General features: G+C 42.1%; 1 protein-coding gene across 3 annotated transcripts in view; it reads left to right on the top strand.

The window, feature by feature from the left end:
- LOC105696069 (growth arrest-specific protein 2) overlaps positions 1-19,435 on the top strand; it is a 98,558-nt gene that overhangs the window by 55,003 nt on the left and 24,120 nt on the right. For all 3 annotated transcript variants that reach the window (XM_012418235.1, XM_012418234.1, XM_023432936.1), the window contains exons 5-6: positions 981-1,227; positions 15,146-15,407. In XM_012418235.1, the coding sequence (XP_012273658.1) occupies positions 981-1,227; positions 15,146-15,407 (509 nt within the window). The remainder of the gene's footprint in view (positions 1-980; positions 1,228-15,145; positions 15,408-19,435) is intronic.

The raw sequence follows: 19,435 nt of genomic DNA, 5'->3' as shown, positions 1-19,435 counted from the left end.
TCGTGCAATCTGGAACTGTAGCTCGAATAATGAACGATCCAACTGTTAGCCGACGTGCCGGACACGTCGATTTTGTTCCTGCGACAAATGCCCAACGACGTTGTATACATGTCGCTGGCAGTTTTGGAACATAAGCATCTCGACATGCGTGGCACGTCTTTATAGCGCAAGTTGTTAAGGTGAAGTGAAACACGTCGAGGAACTTGATCAACGTCGATAAAGAAGATTTTTCTAAATGCCTACGTTGCCGACGTTCAATTTTATATTGACAGCTGGGTAGAATTATATTGGGTATTGAATTAAATGGCATACTCCACCTGTCGTTTTCGTACAATAAATATCAAGAAATCGAAGTAAAACTTCAGAAATCCTCTGGATTCAAGCTTTCTGGGGCCCCAATTGACTGCACAGGGACCCCCTGCGCCATCTGTGAATTCCAGGTCAATTAAATTTTCACTCCGAGACCCCGTATTACCATCGTTTTAGCATAGAAGCGCATACAACTCTATCTTTGCCCTTATCCCGTTCAAATGCGAGTTTATCGATTACCAGAGTGTTCTAAATTGTCGTCAAATTGTCCTGACCCTTTCGATTCTCATATCGGAGCCTTCGATAATTGTATATCGATCGAAATATGAGAGCTCGACGCCATTTTGGTTCTGGTCTGGGCTGAGTTAAAAAATTTTGTTAAAAATCCAAATTTTGAACGTCTCAGGACAATTCTTAGATGATCAGGAGTGATGTGTCAAGGTTTCGGACAGTTTGGTCTAATACCCTTAAAAAAAAGTGTTGTATTCGAATCGACTGATTTGAAGGGTGTTTCACTTCACCTTAATTCCTGTAATAAAAATAAAAATGTCTTAAAAATGTAGATCATTTAAGTACAGGCACAATTAATATCAGTCTTCTCATATGCGAATTCTATGATTTATAATATTAATACCGTCCAGTGATTTCTAATTACTCTTAACATTTTTCAGTGCTTCACGGTCAGCCCAGAAACGTAATACTTTGTTTGCTGGAAGTTGCCAGATTTGCTGCAAGATATTCCGTAGAACCTCCGGGGCTAGTACAACTGGAGAGGGAAATTGCGGCAGAACAAGAAAGAGATTTACACTGCCTTTCCGATAGCGGAATTTCACATAGTAGTCTTGTTTCTTGGCAATTTCAAACCAGATCACCGACCCCAGCGCCTAGACCGCAACCTGACAAAATTAAACACAGCAGGTATGATTGTTTTTTGAATTGTGTGAATGTATAGTATTGCATTTATTTATCAGGTAAAACTCATGGTCTCATTAAAATTCAGTGACTAATTTTACTTAATTTCACCACTGTGAATTTACTATACCGGGTGAGGCATTTAACTTAAAACACCATCCTACACGGCGAATAAAGCATTTTAGAAAAGAAAGTGTCAAATAAAAGTTGCTTGATATCAAGGGGGAAGTGTAATGATAATATTTGAAGTTAATTTTCAAGGTCATTTGAGCGAAATAAATAATGAACATTACCATTATACTTCCTCTTTGAATGAATGAATAAATGAATGCTTTACTGTCCCTGAAGAAAGTACATTCTGGTGACAAGGGGGACTAAGTTTGTAGAAAAATGGTTTCCTTCTTGTAACGGGTATAATAGTTAAAACGCCTGCTATTCGCAGAGACAAAACGACCTTAATTTACAGGCTGCGGCTATATAGTAGAACATTGCTTTCACGGTTTTCCTATTGTTTTTCGAGAATAGAGTACTTTTGTGGTCCTTCTCGCTATTGCTGACTGCATCTGTGCCGTGGAAACGTCGGGGCAAATAATGACTTCTAAGAAACTTTAGCGTTGGGCAGTCCAAAAGAAAATGAATTATCGTATCCTTCGCTTTCTTGTTACAGATCAGACAGAGCTGATCCGGTAATTTATATAAATTATTTCCTATGTAAATTCCGCAGATATAAACAGTGGAGAGTCTCAGCTGTGCCCATACCCTGATCATTTTAAACGGCATTGAGTAACGAAAATATTCCGCTGGGTTCGCGCTATTATTTATTTCTAATTTAAAATTCATCGAGGACGATGTGCGGTATTGTATGATGTCTGTTTCTATCAGTTTAACCCTTTCGTTACCTTGGACGAGATATCTCGCAACCCAATACTGGCCGATTAACGCTTTTGACGAGATATCTCGTGACCCGATACTGGCCGATCAACGCTTTTGACGAGATATCTCGCGATCCGGTAGTAGCCGATTAACGCTCTTGACGATAATCTAGTTAATCCGCTACTACCGGATCGCGAGATATCTCGTCAAAAGCGTTGATCGGCCAGTATTGGGTCGCGAGATATCTCGTCAAAAGCGTTGATCGGCTACTACCAGGTCGCGAGATATCTCGTCAAAAGCGTTGATCGGTCAGTATCGGGTCGCGAGATATCTCGTCAAAAGCGTTAATCGGCTACTACCGGGTCACGAGATATCTCGTCAAAAGCGTTAATCGGCCAGTATTGGGTCGCGAGATATCTCGTCCAAGGTAACGAAAGAGTTAACCGGTACCAGTTTAGAAATTCGCATTTATTAGCTTTCCACGGCATGGGTTTGGAAACGTTCTGCAGGGAGATCAAGTTTGCATTTTCGATAAAAGAAAAGAATTGCGAGAACCAGTTGTACTTTGGCTCAGTTACTCTTGTTTTATGCATTCCGATCTGCCTTACAAGGCATTTTCGTGGCCATCTCTCTTCCTCTAATTCCAGTACCCTAATAACCCAGGAGTACGCCAGACCAAGTACTTTATAGGCAATTTTTACTCTGCCCAACTCAATTCTTATTTCGAGGGATGCACAGTTTCTCCGGACATGAAGGGCACGCTTAAAGTAATCTTGTTGGGCTTTTTCAATCAGGTCCAGATATCTCAGGCTCCATATGATCGCCGCATATAGTAGGGTTGGCTCTATAACCGCATCAAACATTTTTTCGAAAGGGTTTATGGAATTCACTTTTCCTCTCCGTAACCTCGTTAACACCACTTCCGTCGCTATCTTTGCCTTGGTTAATGCATGAGTTGCCGCCTTCAAGCCTAAAGTTGAGGCTGCGATAGGAACGTCCAAATAAGTGTTACATTTTACCAGTTCCAACTCCTTCGAGTTAAACTTGAATTTGTTTTCTAATTTTTTCCACTTTCCGTTTTTCTTGCACCTCAAAATTTTTGTTTTGTTCTCATTTACTGTTAGACCGTTCTCCTTACAGTATACTTCTAAGTTTTTCAGTTTCTTCCACATATCGACAGGGGAGTAAGCAAGGATGGCGAGATCATCAGCGTACGCCAGGAGTAAAACATCCGTATTTCCGTCTATACTTAATCCCACATGACCACTGCGCCTAAAGTACGTTTCTATGTCATACAAAAATAGAGTGAAAAGTAGTAGACTTAATATCTCTCCCTGGAGAACACCTTCCGTGATCTCGATTTCCAAAAATGAAAATCAACGAAAGCGACAAAAGCCTCAGCACCTCTGTGCCTTGTCCTGAGGTGAAGCACCGATTGCAGGATGAATAGATTGTCAACACAGCTTTTACCCGCTCTGAAGCCCGCTTGACTCTTCGGGATAATTTTAAGGTTCTCTGCCCATGTTTGTAATCGCGTTTTAATAATGCTTGTGAATAACTTGGGGATGGAGTTCACGAGAGCAATTCCCCTATAGTTCAGTGGATCTGTTTTGTCCCCTTTCTTATATATCATGATGTTGACTATTTCCGTCCATCTTTTTGGTACTTTTTCCTCCCTCAGGACTTTATTAAAAAAACGCCAATAAGTATAGGAGCCAGTTGTCGGGCAGGGCTTTCAAAAACTCGTTTGTTACTTGGTCCTTGCTTGGAGTTTTATTTCTTTGAGGTTTTTCTTAGCCTTATTCAACTCTTCCCACGTAATTTCCGAGTCCAAAATTGGGTGCGCGACACCAAAGAAGGTCGTATTGTCTATCATTTTCGAAGGGAAAGTGCTCTCGTAGAATCTCCTCCACATGTTACCATCTACAGGGCTGTCGCAATCTGGTTTGACCGTGAGAGATCTTATTGTGGCCGAAAATCAGGGACATTGAAAACGTTTGTTAGTCGGTCTGTTATATTCCGCTCATAGGTTTTCTTTTTCGTTCGCGTAAGGTTTCTGTATCGCTTCTTCGCATTTATATAGTTTGTTTTATCTTCGGCTTGGAACTTCGAATCTCTGCATTTTTTCAGTGTGTGACCTAATTCCGTCATTGCTCTTCAACAATCTTTGTCAACCCACCTGTCCTTCCTGATTTTTCTCAGATTCCCGCGGTTCCAGTGAGTCATCTCACATGCGCTCACTGTCAAAGTTATTGCCTCAACTAGTCTGGACGATATTTCTTCCATGCTACTTGAATCAAAATTTACTTGAATGTGAGCGGAGTATTCCATAGAACACTTAAATTGCTCTCTAGCAGCCGGATTCCATTTGAGCCTTTTTGTTCCTTGCAGCATACTTTCAGAGTTAACCGCTTCGCGTACCCGTTCCGAACCGACGACTTTAAGATCTAGGCTAACAGGGAAGTGATCGGACAGTGTTACCATGTTCATTACATATAGATTTTCAATTATAGTAATGGTGATTGAATTTACAAAGACCAAGTCGATAACACTTGAGCCCACTCCGCTGCAAAACGTTATTTTCGCCGGCCTATCGCTGTGGCATCTTCCATTTAGTAACACGAAGCCCTCGCTCTCCATGAATTCCGCCAGTTCCCTTCCCCGCGAGTTAATAACTGTATCATTTGTGGTTCTAAACTCATAAAGGTTTGAAGAGGTAATAGGTTCCCCCGAGATAGAATTTAAATTCTCCACTTTGCAGTAAAAATCCCCCCAATGACTATTAATGCGTGTTCGTAACATTGCTGTATGTCAGTAATGGAGTTCCTAAAGAGCTTAAGCATCATGAATAAGCTGAGACGGGGGGTGAAGTATACTAATCCTATAATAAGTACTGAAGTGTTTCGCTGTAGCCTGACAAAGATCCACCAGTCCGATTGCCCTATTACTTCTGCCCGAGCCGCTTCGTTCTGTATCATAGTTTCTAAGCCGCCACTGGCCCGCCCTTTGGTCTTGTCCTTTATTACGTTTGCCCAGAAAATTATATGATTTTTCCACGAGCCTGCCGTGTTGGTTGGTTTTTGTGACAACCATGTTTCCGATATGCAGGCTATGTCCGCTTGTTTGTGTACGTTGCTACGCCACAGGTTCCTGCTTCCTTGCGCATTCCAGAAGATGATTTTCAGTACAGCCTGCTCGTTGCATTTTTTGAAGTTTTTCGGTTTTTTGGCCTGGTTACGGTTCCCTGGGCACAGACCGTCGCTCCGGTTGGTCCGGAAGCTAGGTTTGGCTTGGACGGTCGTATCTCCGAACTCTGTCGCTGTTGCGTCACATCTTCGGGAAGTGCGTTTTCTTGAGTTCTAGGGACAGCTTGCAAGGGACTTGGTTATTATTGAGGGCCCTTGTATGTTGTTTTGCTCGTTTTCTCTAAGTGCCCAGTCTCTTCATTCCAACGCCACCAGACGTTGTCGATACAGATGTAGCCTCCCTTAACGGCTGTTTTAGCGCCCTTAGCTCTTTCTATTCTGGCGATTTCCCTCCGTTTAAATGCCGTGCTTCTATCTTTTTGGGTATAATCCTCCTCCAGGTAAATGGATCTTCCCTTAGTTTCGCTCCTTTGGACCTTATGATGCCCTCCTTAACTTCCACCGACGGGAGGATGACTTTCACAGGGTTTCCTCCAGGTCCTAGCCGTCTGGCATCTTCCACACCTCCGTCGTAGTTGAAGGTATCTTGAAGGAATTCTTCTATTTGCCCCTTAAAATTTTGCTCCTTTAGGCGAAGTCCCTTGACTATCAGATTTCTTCTCCTTATTTCTCTCTCTTGAGTATTCATTATCTTTTCTAGGGACTTCACCTTATCCTTAAATTCAGAGAGAGCTCTCATAGTATTTTCCGTATCCGCCCTCTCCTCCACTTTCTCTATCCTTCTAGTAATGCACATGATCTCTGCCGCTAATTCGTCATCTTTCGATTGTTTCTCCAGGGTTTTCACTCTGCGGCTCAGATCGTTCCAGCAGGAGTTCAGTTTTGCGGTTTCCTCCAGAATTTCATTTCTTAGGCTTTAAAGATTCGACTTCGTGGCTGCCTTAATACCTCTAATCTCAGACGTGAGGTTATCCAGCTTGTCGTTGTTTTCCTTTCTGAGGGCACAAATTCCTTCCATAAGATGGTTAATTTGGTTTGACAGGACTTTAGCCTAGTTCGGTGAGTCTCTTTCCTTTGTCGGTGACCTTGGGGTAAGGCCGTTTCTTTTGAAAGGGCTTTCGGCGTCTAGCACAGGGGTCCCCCACTTTCCGCATCATGTGTTTTTCTTTTCCTTAAAAAATCATCCAAGACACTCATGGAGTTTATCCTTTCCCTGGTAAACTGGGCGGCTTTGCTTGGGCGGCCTACCGGGTTTTTGCTTACCCTTTTCACTGCGTCTGAGTTGGGTATAATTTTTGCTTGTAGCACTGCTTCCCTCTTCGCACCAGTTATCCCATTCACCTCGATTCCATCCTTATCGACCGTCGGCTCGACAGCTGTGGGTACAGGTCGCTCCGTTGTCGCCTCAGTCATTTTCCGTTGTGACTTCGCAATACGTGTGTGTTTGGATTGGAACAGGTTTGGACATATTTTTTCTTTTGTGTTACCGTTATCTATCGAATTCTAACCTGTATCTTGGATGCACGGTCCAATTGTAAAATACTTTACGAACCTGTTGTCCGCCGGTGGTTTTTTGTGCGCTGAAGTTTCCTACTGCCGTTACCTTGTTAATGACCAAGGTCTGGGCTGCTTTAGAGCTTTATTACTCAGTAAAGACAAGCACTATACGTTGAGTATCTCACGACACGCGTCACCTCCTAGCTGGCTAAACTAGCTCCCTACTTTCTCTTGGATATTAGGAAACGTTCATTTAATACTTTTTTCTCTAAAATGCTTTGTTTGCCCCACGGTTTATCAAATTAAATGCCCCATTAAGTACACTTTTTGTGCTATTACCAAAGTATATGCATCTACCAAAATATGTGCAATTAAATGTTCTGCAAAGAATAAAGAAAGATACCTCGATAGAAATTTGGTCTAGTGTTTAGCAAGTTATCAGCTAGTTTTCCCCAATTCTCTCTAAGTGCTAGCTACTCAAACTTAGCAGACAGTACACACGCCTTTACAACTCAGTTGTTCTATTCCATTGTTACGATGTAAGAATGGATAGATAGGTAGATAGATAGATATATAGGTAGATAAATAAATAGATAGATAGATAGGTAGATAGATAGATAGGTAGATAGATAGATATATAGGTAGATAAATAAATAGATAGATAGATAGGTAGATAGATAGATAAATAGATCCATATTCATAGTTTTATTTCGATTAACAGTTTTTGTTTTGTACTTTACGGGTATCATTCTTCCATAATTTTAACATTTTGGCACTTTTAGATTGGTAATTTCTGGTATCGATCCTTCCAAGCAGATACCTTGCTTGTTTTGATATTAGATATATGCAGTTTATTTATAACTTTCTATTAATACCAAATCCTATTAACATGGATACTTTTAGGATGGTAGTTTATTGGTACCGTTCTTTCATAGTAGTACCAACGATCAACACTTTTGGTTCGGTGATTTCTGGTATTGATCCTTCCAAACAGATACCTTGCTTGTATTTATATTATATTGTCATTGTTCTCAAAATTTATGAGCTTGCACGTGCGAGGTGGCTACGAATAATGGGAGGTCTCACGCTGTCTAAGTTTACGTTTCCCGCTTTGGAAAATGACTTATTCTATAACCGGGTCGGTTGGTCACGGAGGCTAAGTCAAGATGGCTCTCGGTTATCTAAACCTAAGGAAAAAATATAGTAAATTCAATGATTTTATGGTGTTTCTCTGAAAAAACCTTAACCTTCCGGACTTAGTCGCATATGTGAGCCGATAAACGTGCAGATTGCAGAAGCACGTGCAGAGAACATTACGTTGGACGTAACACTGCTATGCGCTAATTATTACTTTATGGGTATATTTTCGTAAAATTGTATTATGCATATAACATTCAATGCACGTATTTGTCAAAAGTAACTGATTTCACTGTTATTGTGCGATTAATTACCACGACATGAATATGACTTTGCAAAATATACTTTTCTAATTGGATGTATTTTGCGCAAGTTTTTTACACCGACGGTGTTTTTGTCGTAGAAAACTTACAACAGCTATGGTATGCATAATAAAAACATTCCGTGAATTTATATGTAAATATTTTTCACGTCAATATTTTCAAAACGTATATCATAGAAGTCTAGAATACGTGTATAGATGATGTGAAATGACTAGACAACGTAATATAGAAAAGGGCTCTTTATTCAGGGTACGTCGTCAGACCAAAAACGTCGACATAAAACTCGCCGTTGATCGTCGTCTCTTGGCCGTTGCCAAGAGACGTATAAAAGACGGTTGGCAAAGAAGTGTATCCGGGTGCCCGGATACAATACTTCTCCCCCTCCCAAAGAAAAGAGCTAGATCGGAGGAAGGATTAGGATCCACCACCAAACTAGCAAAAGGTAGGTTACAATAGGGTTAGATTTGATCTTCTCTAGATTTTCTTCCTCCGGTAGTGTGGAAAAGTTCCCGCCACCGTTGCCAAGAGGGATTGCAAAACCTTCCTACCCCGTGCTACCCCAATGAGGGTGTTTCCGCCTTCTCTCCAACCTTTCCAATCCATGAGAAAGTAAAACTTCCTCAATATTGCCATCCTCCAGATGAGCAATTTGGGCAGCGCAGCGCAGCGGAGGGAATCGCCACGCAGATTTATCGAAAGAAACTCTCGCATCTACTTAAAAATGAGAAATAGAAGAACTAGGAGACAGAAGTCGGAACAGAGGAACGGGAACGGTGGAATCTGAGTGAAACTAAAACTCATTAATTGACCCTACCTAACCCGGACGCCTAAATTTAAATAAAATTCGAACCTACTTGAACCTAGTCTTCAATATCATTTCAAGGTTCCTTCTACTTACCACATTAGAAAAAAAAAAAAAAATATAGATATAAGACACGCGACCTGCCACGGAGTTTTTTTTTTTAACCAAATAGCACTACGACTATCAGTCGCTAAAATATTGGAAAACGTTAAATTGATATATGATATTCAGATTAATAGTTTATATTCAGCTTGCCGTGACTTACAAAAATGTAGTTTTACTTTAAAAAATTGCGCACATTTAAATTAAATATCTTTGAAAAATATTCTGTGACGCGGTGTCGGGACGGTAGACCGCGTTACCAATTATTCGGAGATGCCCGGTTAGATTTCGGGTGCCGGAATAGCGACACGGCACGGGCCTCGAATGGACGGTTACGTGTTGACCGATTTGGGCGCCAGGTGTCTCGAGAAAGCCGATCGAGATCGATTCCGGGACGATTCTCGGGTTTCCGATCCGCGGCCGGCTACAGACCTCGGTAGAAGGACCGGGTTCTATTATGCACGATAGGTGGTGTTCGCGCCGAATTAGCAAGAGCTAAATTAGTAATTATCATGACCCGTGTGGTTCGAAGCTAGCCTTTGCGTCCTGTTGCGCCGTCCAGGCGCGCCAACCACCACTTCAAGGGTCGACAACGGCGTCGACCCCCTGGAGGTAGGGTCGTCGTCGCGACACGTCTTTTGAGTTCGATTCGTAACGCGCCTTTCTTCATCCGGAACTGTCTCCTCCAACCCATCTGGAAAATGTCGTTCTAAAGTTCCCAAGAAAACCTTCGTACCTCTCGATCACGTCCGCAATTAGGACAATTTATGGTTTCCGCTCTTTTACGCTTCTTCTAGTGCTTCTCCAAATTCTCGAACGATAACCGCATGCGCAGTCTCCACTCACGCCTGTGGAACTGCCTAAAACCCCCCTTTACTCAACGTTCTCCTTGACCAATCAGCCGCATACAAAAATGCAATTCGTCGATCTTCTTTCAAACTCCGCCTTTAAAATCTCTCTCTGGGACCCTCTTGTTCTAAACTTTGGTCCCAACTACCAGATCCGATTGAACAGCCGTAGCGACCATCAGCGTCCCGGCATTACCGTGTCTTTCGGTCTCCCGCGTGACTTTACGCGTCCGCGGTATCTAACGAGATAGAATCGATCTCCCGCGAGAACCACGATTCTGCAGTTTTACGCGCGCAACTTCTCGCGCCATCACGAAGTCCACTCGCGCTAGTGGCCCGCTTAATTAGACATCATTTATCACACCGTTATCTTCATTTCGTGATTTTATTGTTAAACATCGCTCGAATTGTTAATCATTACCAGTGTTAAATAAACGTTTAAGTTTCGTTGACCGCACTTCACATCCAGAAAATTATCTAGCCGTTCCTCCGCGAATCGAACTAACAAAGCCAACACAACATTTATTGGTCCTTTGAGTCGGATCGCGGAGCGGAACGTAACAAATACACTAACAGGTGGTTCGCAAGGAGGTTCCCATCGTAGGGTAAAAAATAGAAACACCGACTTATTTTTCTTTAAAAATGAGAACAGTCTTTATTTCTGTGGTCCCGCCGAATCTTCTGAGAGGTTGAAGATGAAACGAGTTTCTTCTGAGTCGATGCGTCGACACTTGCACTCACGGGAACGACAAAATGGCCCAACAAACAGAAACCACAAAATCGGACGGTCCGTCCTCGATGACGATTCGAGACAAAAGAGAGCCCTCTCCTATTGAGTCCGTTCGACGTCGTCGAAAATTCGCGGAGTGGGACGCAGGGAGGGCCAACCGTCGGCACTGTTGGTCCTTGAAACGTAAACATGGAACGGTCGAGAAGTCTAGTCGACTCTAGCTCGAACGCTTGAACATCTTCGTCACAGTGTTTGAAAACCTGGCACTGCATACTGCTCGCTTGCGCGGCGTTACCACTCGGCTACGCACTACTTGCGAGGACAGCTAACTCCACAGTCTTATATTCTACGAATCACATTCCTTTGAACCCAAGGGGTAATTTACCCTTCGAATGTATCGGATGGTACCTGATCGTATTCTTTTATTAATTTTAATCGTTAAAGTCCTGTAAGTCCAAGGAAGTCGTACAAAGCTGGTTTTAAAACGAGATTATACATCATTTTATTAAAGGGTTGTTACAACCCTTAAAATTCGTTTTTCGAAAAAAACCAAAATACGCTTTTTTTGTATTGTTCTGGTCTATAAATTAACCAAGTTTCATTTGGATAGAGCAATTACTGCTCGCGTAAGGGGTAAAAGAAGTATTCAAAGGGGTGGCTCACCCCTTAAAATTGAATTTTTTCGAAAAATTCTAAATGCATGTTTCATAATTCTTTATTCCCTAGACTTTGACGGTTGTTTCATGAAAATCGGTCGAGTGCTTCTATATGAAACAGTCAACTCACCCCCTTGCACGGCCAACTTTGAAGCCTGATTTCACCTACTAAAAGTGTTTATCCGCCGATAAAAAAAAACACGGGTCCCTTAGATTTTAGTCCTCTATAACATATTTAAAAATGAACAAAATCGGAGGGGGACACCTCAGGTACCTTCCTTGTTAGTCCAGGCTTAACTTTTCTCTGAATACTGCCTATCGAGTCTATAACAGTTTCTTTTCAGTCCAGATAACCGAGGGTCCCCCATCTTAGTTCTCGTGACTGGCTGACCAAACTATTACGTAAATAGTAAATAAGTCGAAAGGGATCCCAAAGACTTTGAGCCCAGCTACTCCTCGTAACATTCATAATATTTGGGGAAATGGGATCTCGCAATAACTGATACCACCCCTGCACGGGCGAGCTCGTAAATCCCAGTAGAACGGCGACATTAATAGTTTATTCCCAGAAAAGTAAATGTTAACTTCCCTCTCCCGAGGATACTTCTCCCAAATTCTTCCTTTCGAACGCCTTCCTCGATACTCCAGTAGGAGATTTTTCCTAGTCCTACTCGTCTCCCTAAAACATATTTTCAACTCCTTCCTTCAATAAGAGATTTTTCCTAATCCTATTCGTTTCGTTAAGGCATGTTTTTAGCTCTTATCTACAATGGGAGATTTCCTTCCAAACCCACCTTCAGGGACTAAAAACATTTTCGTGCCTCACTACCGAAAATTCGGGAGTCAATTCACGCATCTCAAAACTTAGTGCGACGTCACGAACGGACAGCAATCCAGAAAATGAATTAAGGTACTTAAAAACACCCACCCTCGTCACGCGCACACGCACACGCGCTCAATTTGTCATTCCTGTAAATCTTCCTCAAATTCTTTTCCCCAATAAACTAAGTAAATCATACTCCCGTTTCTTTATTTCGTAACACACACCTCCACCAACATCGACAATTCCGCATAGGACTCGCTGAGAAGCCCACAAAATTACGATTCCCATTATCTTTTTAATGACACAGTAGGCGCGGGGGCTAGGTTTCGCGTCCCCTTCTGTACACGAATCCGTCTGAATTCTCTCCTATATCTCCTTTCGACTTTACCCAGGGCGCGGAAGCTAGGTCTCGCCTCCCCCTCTGTGTACGAATTCCCTCGAAACTCTTTCATATAATTTGTTCGATCATAGGAAGGCGCGGGGGCTAGGTCTCGCCTTCCCTTCCATACACGAACATTCCTATTTATCCCTTCGATTATACAATAGACGCGGGAGCTAGGTCTCGCCTTCCCTTCCGTACACGAATTCACTATTCCTATCGCCTCCTTATCGCAAGGAAGGCGCGGAGACTAGGTCTTGCCTCCCATTCCACATACGAATATTCCATACACGAAATATCCCCTTCCACTCTGTTCTCTAGATGTAATAATAGTAACTGATGTTAATTTTTATGATCGGAGAGAGTTATGATGGTCACGGTTACGTCCCACGTAACGCTTCCTGCACATGCAACAGCTCAAATATCGAATTAAGATCGGGAGACAGATTTTCAGGAAAAGTCATAAAAAAATCTTAGTTTAAACAGATAATTTTTTACATACATCATACGGTTTTTTCTTTCCACATCCTCTCGAACTTTGTAGAAATTAGCCAATAAACTTTTGTTAATTTTACTGAAACCTTAATTTTGAATTCAATCACCATTGCCCTTTTCCACCTTCACATACCATTGGCATCTTCGGGACATAATAATAAATGAAACAACGATCCTTGGGTGTTGATCAGTTGGATCGCCTGCCTACAGCGTTGGAATCTTGCTTAGGAAGGCCTAAGGTCGTTGCGTTTAATACCTGCTGTGAGACGGACCTATCCTCCTCGGTTTTCCTTCTAAGTCATTCCCCCATTAGCGCGACAAAAGGAGAATTGATCTTTTAAGGGTCCTGGACTGGTCCCATTTGTGCCCTTTGATCTCTACTGGTTAATCCTTCGGAAACCATTGCCCAATGGTCAAACGAATATAGGATGTGGGCAGACTCACAGTTAGAGGATTATTGTAACATTTCTTTAAATAATCTTAAAATTCGTTTAAGCTCAAATTTCCCTAATATGCCATATGTTGCCACCACGTATCGAAACGTCCACGTAGGACTCTACTGAGAGCCCCACATATTTACTTTCTTTTAAACATTGCAAAATCCGAGTTGTGATTTCTCGTCTTGAGACCTTGATATATATAGTGATGTGATATATATAATACATATTTATGAATAAATACACACATATATATATATATATATATATATATTTGGCGAATTTTTTTTATTCTTTTCAGCTTCGTAGACCATTCTGATTAGGCAAAGTCTATTTTATATTGTATAGTTTAGTCCAGCGAGGCATTAGCTAGACACTGCCTAGTTTAAATTAGTCTAGTTAACACGTTAAGTGCTACGCCGGTCCGTAGGGACCGTCCACAGATTTTAGGTTCATGTTACAGCACCGCGCGTATCTGCATTTGCATACTGACTGTGAGACTAAAGATTTCACTTAAGGGACATCGATTTTTGTTCAGTCAATGCTTTAAAAAAAAAAGAATATAATACAGAAAAGTCAATGCAATTTATTGAAACGACGTAAACAAAAGTGTGGATTTTTCTTACATACGTTAAAAATTGTGCTAACTTTTTGAATTAAATTTTTGGACCTAACATTCGATAATTACTTTCGTAACATTCAGTGTAGTATCTTCTAATTTTATACGCACTGCCTTCCTTTTTCACTGAATGATGCTGAGGTCTTGTACTGCAGACAGTTTCTTTTTTCCTTGCTCTGTGTAAGGGCCTCAAGCCGATATTTCGGCGGGCTAACCGCAATTCCGAACACTTCTATTCATTCTCCGGTTCGCCCATCGATGATGGCCCACTTGACGGCCAAGTCTGGGCCTGAACAGAACGGCAAGAAAAACTGGCTGGGCACTTAACGTGTTGGACTATCTGACTACCAGCTAGAACATGAACATGTACCACTAGCTAGAAACTAGCTACTTTTTACTTGGATGTATGGAAATACCATAAGAAAGACATGTAAAGTCATTGAATTGTGCTAACTTTTTGAGTTAAATTTTTGGACCTAACATTCGATAATTACTTTCGTAACATTCAGTGTAGTATCTTCTAATTTTATGCGCACTGGCTTCCTTTTTCACTAAATGATGCTGAGGTCTTGTATTGCTGACAGTTTCTTTTTTCCTTGCTGTGTATAAGGGCCTCAAGCCGATATTTCGGCGGGCTAACCGCAATTCCGAACACTTCTATTCATTCTCCGGTTCGCCCATCGATGGTGGCCCACTTGACGGCCAAGTCTGGGCCTGAACAGAACGGCAAGCAAAACTGGCTGGGCACTTAACGTGTTGAACTATCTGACCACCAGCTAGAACATGAACATGTACCATTAACTAGAAACTAGCTACTTTTTACTTGGATGTATGGACGTACCATAAGAAAGACATGTAAAATCATTGAAGTAACCATTGACAAATTTTGCATTTTCTGATTTTCTACTCTTTATCATCTACTGTCTTAGCGCAAAGATTTTCACGAACAGTATTAATTTCGATTTGTCTCCAATGATCTTGCAGCGCTAAATAAAAATTAATCATCAAAGAGTTATCATAAAATTAATGAATTAATAAGAAAACGCTTAATTCATAGTTCTGCTTCGGAGGTAACCGCAACAGCTGTAAGATGGCTTGATCCGTCTTCCCATGCCACACTCGAATCAGAAATGCGACGATCGGTTAGCGACAATGGGCCAACCGGAAGTGACGGAGTTCCAAGTGATACTACGGAAGATGATTGGTCCCGAGGAAGTGCGGAAGATCCTGATGAAGTTCTTTCGCCGTCGAGTTCACCTTCTCCTTCTCCTGCTGAACCTCCGGAACATACAGGGCCGATCACGGAACTCGACAGAAAGGTCTGGAAATACTTAATTAAACATTATTATCCGTTTAAGAGGACGTCGTTCTAAATGATCGAATCAATTGCAGTGCCTCTTAGGTAACGAAACTGAAACGAAATCTAACCGTACGTACTCGATCTGGGCTCACGTATACGCATAGCTCAACAAAAAAAGGTCTTTGGTGTAAAAAAAGACAAGTTCATAGCATGATGTTATTTTACCTTAAAAACACACTACAAATAATCCTAGAAATAATTAGCTGTCATTATTTTCTTCATGTGATAAAAACTAAAACAAACCTTTAGAAGTAGATATTTTTCAAATTTTATTCACCATTACTTTCATATTATATATTAACAATTTAAAATTATTGAAACGATTATTAATCGAGCTTTGTCTGTACTTGTCACGCGGTAATTGATTTCATTATTTTAACAGGCCGTCGGTACACCGGTTAAAATGTTCTAAATTTGTCGGCAACACTTGATTTCATAAGTTTAGTAAGTTGAATATGAATAACAATGTTTGCTTTTTTTTGTAAGAGTAATATTATTATTATTGTTACTTCTGAAGGTTTTGTTGTATTTTTTTCAAATAAAGGAGATAATGATCGGTAATTATTTCTAGGGATATTCGTAGTATTTTTTGAAGTTAAAATACCATCAGGCTATGAACTTGTCTTTTTTTTACACCAAAGGTGTGTTTTGTTGGAATTTCTCTTCTTTTTTCAAGAAGATAGCGCAATAATGTCGGATTATCAATGCCCATAATAGTGTGTGACATTTTAGAAATATCAATCAATATTTTTTGTTTAGGACTAATCAATATAAATTTTCAATCATCGATACTTTCTTTTGATCCTGCCTCATGAAACATTAAAGGATGTAAAAGTAGCATTCGAAAGGTAAATTGTTACGTGGCGGCCAAGCGGATGCGAGGGTGGGGAAATTCGGGTAGGGATTACCTGGAATTCTCGCGTAACGAATGTATTAATCTTGTGAGGAGATCACCCGAGCCGGTAGATCAACTCCTCTGGGAGGATTTGCGGAAATGAGGACAGGAGCAGGGTCTCAATGAATGACAATGTAGGCAAATGTGCTATGATTGTCGTATTTGTCCGCCAGTAATGTTTCGTTATAATCAGCTGTGAGGGGTAGTCGAGATGCCTTGATCTGATTTTCTCTAGGGTTATCCTACTTCCGCGTCGAGGCGGTTTGGGTGTCGCGACAACGCGCTTTAGCGGCGGTAGGTTGCTGTATGCCCAGAATGTAGACACGGAGATTCTTCGCTGTTAGAATGGCGGACTACTGGTAATTCTAATCTATCTCGCGGTGCTGAGATTTCGAGCTCAGCTGTTCGAAGAAAATTAACGAAATCTTAATCTGTCCGGTTAACCGGAACTAGGCATGGAAATCGCAACAATGGTTAGTATTCGATTCGATCGGAGGTAAGATTAGAATGAAATAAAGATGAGTCGAGTTTGCGAACTATCCTCTACCTGGCTTAACACATTCGCGACGGGATGTACCACCGGTGGTACACATCGAATGGCAAAACCAATGGTTTAAAATTTCCCCGGCGTGAACGTGTTAATCAGCGGCCGAATTTGTGACACTCTCCTTTGATCGACTAAGCCGGGTAACTGAACACCTTGGACCCGTGCCGTGCCCTAGGATCTCCTAGAAGACCTCCCTTCCAACGGAAGTCGTAGTGCCGCCGTTTGTTTCTTACTCGGTGCGCTTAGATCGCCGGAGTACCGGATGGCACTACTGCGGCTCACAGGATAGATGATCTTCGACAGGGAGTCCGGCGATCTCGGTCTCTACTTCGCTAGGAACGGAGTACCAAAGACCAGAAGCTCCACTCAAAATCGTCGACGTTGACTAGCTTGTGGCAAAACGGCTAACACTGAAAGACCCCGCTAATTTGCCGGTTGTCGGTTTTATTGGCAGGGTGTTCCAATTGGTGGGAGATGCTAGGGCCCAGGTGAGAATGGCGTTTGTGGGGCGTGCTGATGCGCTGTACAGTCATGAGATTGTTTGCTTCGAGTCGATCCATGACTTTTGCAGTCGTCTTGGCCGATGAAATTGTCGTGTCGGGTAGCCTGGATCTGGATCCTTTCGCATGAGCTTTCTAATCGTGTACCTGTATTCGGATTTCCATGGCTAGCCTCCGATGATCGGATTATATTTTTCCCTAGATTCGAGGGTGCTAAGGCTGCTTACATAACTCAATCGTTTATTAAAACTTTTCTCCGGGTGTACCGAATCGTTTCAAACTTTACAACGTGAGCATGGAGGCTTTAAGGAAGGTCTTGACTGTCATGAAATTTCATTTATTATAAACAATTTTGAAAATATCAATAAACAAATGTAAAAGATTGAAATTTTATGGGTGTCAGGACCTTTCTTATAGCCTCCATATTCACATTGTCAAGTTTAAAACCAGTCTGTACATCCGGTTCGGAGAAAAGTTTCGTAAATAAGACCGCTTTGATGCCACTTTCACATCTCCTTAATCCAAATGATATTCCTTAGAAATTAAGTATATATTTAGTAACATTCCGTATCAAACTACGTATTTGTTTAATATTATTAAAAAATGATGTTCTGAAAACATTCATGCTAAAAGTAGAGCAAGACATCAATCTAGGGGCCTCGACTTTGGTTGTAGAATAATAAATATTCTTTAATCTGAATTATATTAAGTCCAGATACTTTCAGATTGATATTTCATAATAAATCATGTATCGATACTATCTTCCAATATTGCATCATGAATCATATCATCGGCGTTAAAGGCAGTGTTGAAATGAAAGTATCGATTGATATCGATATGCTTATACAGCAAATTGTGGAGATCTGTAATCTGCATTGAATTCAGTATTAGTGTTCTGAACTATCCATGCTAAATGTAGTATCACAATATCAAAATAATGTTAATAATAAGATCCCACATAACACTCCTGTATCCTATGAATGTTCTACGAATATTCATGTAGAATATTTGGTTGTTTCCAAAATATGGTGTAACTATTTAAGATATACAGTAAATATTCATCGAACACAGAAAGCCCGCTCGGTGGACAAACATAATATCCACAGGAATATTTGTTCATATGTTCAGAAAATATTGCCACACGTTTTCCTTTACCTTGGGCGCGCTGGCAAACGGGGGGGGGAAGTATCAGGGTCCGCAGGTGGATCGCCTCTCCGCGAGATCGGCCGGAGGGAGTTCGCCCGACAGCCGCAGGGCCGTTTTTATTTGTATTAGGGCGCCAGGCGCGAGAAGCGTGCCGCGGCCCGCGGATTCCCGGCAAGGGCGAGGCCGATGTCGCGGGGCGAGAAACGGCCCCGATCACCGGCTACTCAGCCCCGTGGAAGTCCTTACGACTTTCCGTGGCACGGTAGAGACGAGGGGTTCGAGGTCCCTACAACGTGAAGGGTACTGGGAGGACGGACCGTAAAAAGAAAGGACACGATAACCAAATATTTAGTGAGACGGCACGGTAGTTCTTTATTCGCGATCACAATTCGGAAACACTATATACGGGACGCAAGACATCGGACTTCTGAATCCCGCCGGCACGCTACTTTAAGACGGAAACCTCATGGTTCCACGGGACGGGCGGCAACGCCAGCCCTCCAGGGCACAACGCCCGCTCGGACTCCGCTCGGTCCACGGCCCGCCAATTCCGGCTCCGGGAGCGACGAGTCCTACTCAAAAGCTCGGTCCACGGCCCGCCAATTCCGGCTCCGGGAGCGACGATTCATACTCAAAAGCCGCGGGATCATGCTCACGGGACACACATATTTCGCACGAGAACTCACCGCGACGAAATCACCGATTTTCTAATTCCGATGTTTCCGGCGCACGCGGCCGAAACATGGCGGACGAGGGGTTGCGTGTCGAGGAGGATACAAGTTACCATTTAATAAAATTTAGAGCGGAAACGAATCTTTACTAAACCCCATCGTGGGTTTACTCACCAAGTCAGTGGCAATCCAACCACGGGACGAGAGCAGGGCCTCGGCGGCCACGGG

This window comes from Orussus abietinus, unplaced genomic scaffold (genome assembly GCF_000612105.2).
Source record: "Orussus abietinus isolate OABI.00-Male unplaced genomic scaffold, Oabi_2.0 scaffold304, whole genome shotgun sequence".
Taxonomy (NCBI): Eukaryota; Metazoa; Arthropoda; class Insecta; order Hymenoptera; family Orussidae; genus Orussus; species Orussus abietinus.
The sequence above is the reverse complement of the archived record's forward strand: the minus strand, read 5'-3'. Positions and strand labels throughout refer to the sequence as shown.